This window comes from Chenopodium album, chromosome 8 (genome assembly GCF_948465745.1).
Source record: "Chenopodium album chromosome 8, dcCheAlbu1.1, whole genome shotgun sequence".
Taxonomy (NCBI): domain Eukaryota; kingdom Viridiplantae; phylum Streptophyta; class Magnoliopsida; order Caryophyllales; family Amaranthaceae; genus Chenopodium; species Chenopodium album.
Window position 1 is genome coordinate 73,738,238 of NC_137841.1, and position 6,000 is coordinate 73,744,237.

The window sequence follows — 6,000 nt, forward strand, 5'->3', positions numbered from 1 at the left end:
TGTGTACCATATTTGGATTTTAAAAATAAAATAAAATAGCAAGGTAACATGGTTATTTCAAAAAAAGAAACGGTAAAAAAAAAAACATAGGAAACCAAAAAATAAAAAATAATAAAAAAAGAAGGGTGAGTGTGTTGGGCGCGAGGTTGGGTACGGGTGGTGCAACAAAAGGACCACATGCGTGTCAGAAAAGAAAGGCCGGTTGAACAGTTCGTGTTATTCCCTAATTGGTCCACGTATCCTTCCTAATTCCCCACCTCCCACCCGTCAAAACCTATCTCCACGTGTTCTTTCTCTTCTCAAACTCCATTCATCTCTCCTCTCTAATCCAACGGCTCTCCTTCCACCTTTCTTTACTCTACGTCACTCCAACTCGACGTGTCTCCCCCTGCCCGCTTCATTCACGGGCACCCCTTTTCCTCTGCCCGTCTTTTCCCTTCTTTTTTTAAAGACCCCTCTTCCCCTCTCCCATTTCTCTCTCTCCATTATTTCCTCACTTCTACCTTTCTCTCTCTCTCTCTCTCTCTCTCTCTCAAATTTTATACTCCGGTCTAAACCCGGTTTTATTCTTTCTACTATTCATCATTGCTACTACTATTACTTTTTCGGATCAAATGGCGGGAATGTGTTGTGGTATTAACGTTGGTGAGAATGAACCTACCAGTCCGGTCGAACCGGCCTCACGAACTGCTCGTCGGAGGAGAATGGAACTCCGTCAGATCAAGTTTATCACCGATATTGCTGATACTACTCGCTTCAAACGCCGCAAAATCGAAGATCAAGATCAACAACCACAACAACAACAGCCGACGTTGATTCTACCGGCGGCGCGTGAGTGTGAGAAGTTTTTGACCTTGAAATTTCCCGGCGAAAAACCTAAGGAATCTACGCTTGAGAATGACTTTCCTAAGTTCGGTTACACTTCTGTTTGTGGTCGGAGAAGAGATATGGAAGATGCGGTTACCATTCGTCCTTCTTTCTGCAAAAAAGATGACTCCAAAAATCAACCCGGATTTCATTTCTACGGTGTCTACGACGGCCATGGCTGCTCTCATGTAATTACTCGACAACTTTGAGAATCAATCTCATTTTTTCTTATCCGATTCGAAAAATTTGAGCGCGTGAGTTGATTTTATTTTTTGGTGCTGATTGATTTTTGCTTGTTATTATAGGTTGCGAAAAGATGTAAAGAGCGGATGCATGCGATTGTTAAGGAAGAGATCGAGAAAAACGAAGACGATGACTGGACTCAAGCGTTGTCTCAGAGCTTTACTAGAATGGATAAGGAAGTAGGAGATAGAGCGAAGAACAACGCCGGTGCTTCAACATCGACGAGCTGTCGATGTGAGCTGCAAACACCGCAGTGCGACGCCGTCGGATCTACCGCCGTTGTCTCCGTCGTAACGCCGGAAAAAATCGTTGTTTCAAACTGTGGTGATTCACGCGCCGTGCTTTGCCGTAAAGGCGTCGCCATCCCTTTATCCAACGATCATAAGGTAATTTCACCGGTCCATTATGACGTCATAATTACGATTTTATTATTATTCAAAGGTGGAGAATTGATATTTATTTGAATTTGTTTTTGCAGCCGGATAGACCCGATGAGTTGACCCGGATTGAAGAAGCGGGTGGTCGAGTAATATATTGGGACGGTGCAAGAGTGCTGGGAATGTTAGCAATGTCCAGAGCAATTGGAGATAATTATCTAAAACCGTATGTAATACCCGACCCGGAAGTAACGGTTACGGATCGGACCTCAGATGACGAGTGTTTGATTTTAGCTAGTGATGGACTATGGGATGTTGTATCGAACGAAACGGCTGCGGCCGTGGCGAGGATGTGCTTGATTAATGCCGAAAAGCCGGCATCGCCGCCTCGTTCCCCTGGGAACGAAGCGGTGGTCGCGGCTACAAAGGATAGTTCCGATAAGGCGTGTTCGGATGCTTCGATTTTGCTGACGAAGTTGGCTTTGGCGAGGCAAAGCGCTGATAATGTCAGTGTTGTTGTAGTTGATCTTAGGAAATGAATGAAATTACAATAAAAAAGAATGATTGAAATTTTGAGCTAGTTTTGTTGTTAGTAGGTTGGGAATTTTTAGATTTTTATTTTTTTAATTTTATTAGCGTTTCTTTGTAGGAAGGTTTCCTAATATTGATGGTTAAAAAAAATGGCCAAATGTATGGAAGGAAGGGCAACTTTGGGTATAGGAGGAATCATCCACGATGATGTTAGATTCATCAAATTGTAAAAAAAGAAAATCGTGGTAATTAATTTGTACTATGTCTATATTAAACTAATTAATTGTATCTATTAGTCGATATTTTAATTCCCAATTAACTTATTTCGAGTATTATTGTTATTATTATTTTAATTATGAAATTAGTGAAAGGGGATGCTCAAAGATAGAAGAATAATAGAGGAGATATTTAGAGAGGCCCACTAACATGGTTATAATTTATGGTGAATTTGATATGAAAATAGTGTAATCATAAGCGTGATTTGAAAGTAAGACTTGGTCTTAATTTCGTGAAGGGTACATATCCTATTAATCTGTGGTGTGTTGGGGGATTTAATTAGTGTTCCTCAAGACATATCAACTAGCTTGCTTGTCTTAATTGCAACATCATCATCATCGGTACTCGATCCATCATCACAATGTCTTATGGTTACGGGTTGCATGTTTTGGTTCGGCCTTGCTTCGAAACCCAAGTGACTTGGTTTGTGGGTGATTGTAGGCCTAGCATGGTCCATAATAAGCTCTAAGTTGATCATCTTCGGTCTTGCTTCGAAACCGATTGACTTGGTTTGTGGGCGATTGTAGGCCTAGCATGGTCCATCATAAGCTTTAAGTTTATTAGTATATATCATTGATTTCCATTTAATCCTTGGATAATGCTTGGATCAAAGCTATTGATCAATGATTTCCGTCTTGTTCTTGGTTTATGGTTAATTGCATCTTATCCTTTGATGAAGGCTAAAATGATAAATGATTTCAATCTTACCCTTGATGTAAGGTTAGATTGCATCTTGTCCTTGTACTAAGGATTAATTGATGAAACGTACAACACTTTTCTTTGAGTTTCCTTTATTTGACAGCTTTGAGCTGAGGTTGATGTAACAGAAACAAATAGTGCTACTTTGTTAGGTCTACTTGTAGTAAGATTGTGCTAGATTTATTATATGCAGCTGGCTGATAGCACCAAAGATATGATATACAGTACGGAGAATTCAAAAGATCCCTAATGATATTTGGGCTTTGATACGGAGTAACTTTAATGAGGGGTACCCGACTACCAGATACAAGAGTTATAACAAATAAGGGCATGTTCTGTTATGTTGAAATTCAATTCAGTCCAGTTCAGTTCAGCTTAGCTCAGTTCAGTTCAGTTCAGCTCAGTTCAGTTCAGTTCAGCTCAGCTCCTAATTTCCTTCTCTTATAAAATATTCAGTTCAGTTCAGTTCAGTTCAGCTGAGTTTAGTCAATGAGAATAGGCCCTAAGTGTATTGAAGATTGTATTCACAAGAATTTGGTAACTGTGCAAGTCGATACTGACCTTCATGGATGTGTTATATATCTAATAGATCATACAAAACAAATTTAATATCCAATGGAAAATCAAACTAGTTTTCTTATGTATCTACTCCACCACAAAAATAATCGGTGATTGCATCTTTGTTATAAAAATGTAAGATAAATAAAATAAAATAAAAAAGAGGGAATTGTATCCACCAATTTATATGTTTGTTTATTAAACTTGAAGAATAATGTATACTTGAAGTACAGTATTAAACTTTGACCATAATATAATAGTAAAAAAAAAAACTAAATCTTAGTTTGTTTGTTCAACTAGTAATTAGTCAAAAGAGTACTATATAGCGATTTGATAACAGTAAAAACTACAACTTTTGTTGAATGAAAAACAGAATCATTCAAGAGAAGAACAATACTGTAAGATGTTTGTTTTGCTTTTTTTTTGAGTGGATGGAAGAAAATGGAAGTAGGGCTATCAACTTATCTTTTTTCCAGGAGAAAAAAGTTGGGAGATAATTAATGACAAGATATGGGAAGATTATGATTCCAAGTTGAAAGGCCTTTCAAAGGTTTGAAGAGCTACAACTTTGTCCTAATATTATCCTATATATTCCCATATTATTTATTATTATTAGAAGATAATACACGTATGCATCACAATGGAAAACAATGAGGGTAAAATTGGTAAATAAAACAAAAGATGTTACGTACTGATTGGTCAGTTGGGTTTATGATTAAAGAAATTGAAAGGGCAATAAGGTCCATTATACTTCCATGGAATGGTAAACTAGCTACTTGTATAATGTTATCCATTGTAAATTAAAATTTGTAATGGTAGGCTAGATGGGTCATGGGATGACTAATTATTCTTGGCTTTAATTATGAAATGTTGAACATTTTGGTTTTTGGGTTTTATCTCAATTATTTTATACTTGAATAAACCATTTTGAGTTCCATCACAAAATTGATTTTCCTCCTATTAATGACTCAAACAGAGGGGATGTCAAATATGGTTAAAGTATTGAGGGTGATAGTTAAGACTCGTATACATAATTGCCCTATTATACTTAATAGTTTGGAAGAATTGCAAATTATTGCGGCCATTTAAAACTTGTATTTTGCATATTGCAGTCATTTGAAAAAAATTGCAAATTACAGCCCATAAGTTGTTATAAATTGTAAATTGCAGCCTAATTCAATTTTTTCATCGATTTACATGCTAAAAAATGTTCATTTAAGGTTTTAGGGGTCATTTTAAGTTTTAAGGAGCCGAATTGAGTTCGAAAATGGCAAAAAAATAACATAAGTGCAAATTGTATTTAATATACAAGAATAGATTCGAGGTAGTAAAGGCTCAAAAAATATCTAATTGTCTCAATTCTAAAAGTTTGGTAAATTTTTTAACCGCAATGCAAATTGGCCTACTCAGGATGATTATATCCATTTTAACACAAACTTGAGGGCCCAATTCCACTTAGAGCCCAGCTTTGTTAAAAAAAAAGTGTTTGTGCGGCAATATTAAGCGTCAAATTACTCGTGATTCTCTAAATTCATCCGCTATTCTGCTCATGTCACATACTATTACCAATCATCAATGTTTCCACACAAAAATTAATAATTTGTGAGCAATAGTATTTGAACCCATGACCTCATCTTCATTAAAATTAAACTCTAACCATTACTCCAACAACAAATCTTATGATAATAAAGTTGTATTAAAAAGAGTTATTCATGTTCATAAATACAAAAATTTTAATAGCCAACTTATATGTGTATATTTTGACAACAATATAATTATAAAATTAATTTCATTTTTTTCCATTACTCAACCTTTAGTATAAGTTATACACTTATATTTAAGTATTAAAATGTGTAACCCAAATTTAAATAAAGGTTTTTTTTTTAACTAAGAAATTTGTTACTAGAAGAAATTTTAATGATACGATATAATATTTAGTTACTTCATATTAATTAATAATTAACAAATGGTCGATATTGTTTTTATAAAACCACCAATGTATGTAGGTGGCTGGCATGGGCGGTTGCCGGATTGGCTAGGTGGTTGGGCTTTGGCTGGTGGGTTTTGTTCTTAATTTTTTTTTAATTTTTTTTTTTAATTTTTTAGCCAATTGATTCGTGACACGTGTCACTTTAATTAAAAAAATAAATAAATAACTCATTCAACCGGTAACCGGTATTTGGGATTGAAGAAAAAGAAGACCCCCCAAAGTTCGGATTATTCCAGAATAAATGAAAGTTGGGATTATTTTTTCTAATTTTTCTTTTTAATATAGTATTTTTATATGCATACAATGACCCGGGGCAGCGCCCGGGCCAAAAAACTAGTTAGTAATTAATTCTCACGAAAATCAGTCATATTACTCATATATGAGGCAAGTGTAATTTACTACTTTCCCCCCTAAAATTGAATAATGTAATTTCAGTTTTTTGTGATTTGCTTTGAGTTT

General features: G+C 35.5%; 1 protein-coding gene across 1 annotated transcript; it reads left to right on the forward strand.

Annotated features, from left to right (window-relative positions):
• Positions 1–497: 497 nt before the first annotated feature.
• Positions 498–2,337, forward strand: LOC145642365 (protein phosphatase 2C 37-like). The gene is made up of 3 exons (XM_081693519.1): positions 498–1,055; positions 1,173–1,496; positions 1,589–2,337. Exons 1-3 carry the CDS (start codon positions 615–617, stop codon positions 2,024–2,026), a joined length of 1,203 nt encoding a protein of 400 aa, XP_081549645.1. The 5' UTR covers positions 498–614; the 3' UTR covers positions 2,027–2,337.
• Positions 2,338–6,000: the final 3,663 nt, after the last annotated feature.

Excerpts from the sequence above, each read along its gene's own strand:
- LOC145642365 (XM_081693519.1), top strand. The coding sequence starts at position 615 with ATGGCGGGAATGTGTTGTGGTATTAACGTTGGTGAGAATGAACCTACC. Across the intron at positions 1,056-1,172 it reads ACGGCCATGGCTGCTCTCAT|GTTGCGAAAAGATGTAAAGA; the intron begins GTAATTACTCGA and ends TTGTTATTATAG. Across the intron at positions 1,497-1,588 it reads CTTTATCCAACGATCATAAG|CCGGATAGACCCGATGAGTT; the intron begins GTAATTTCACCG and ends TTGTTTTTGCAG.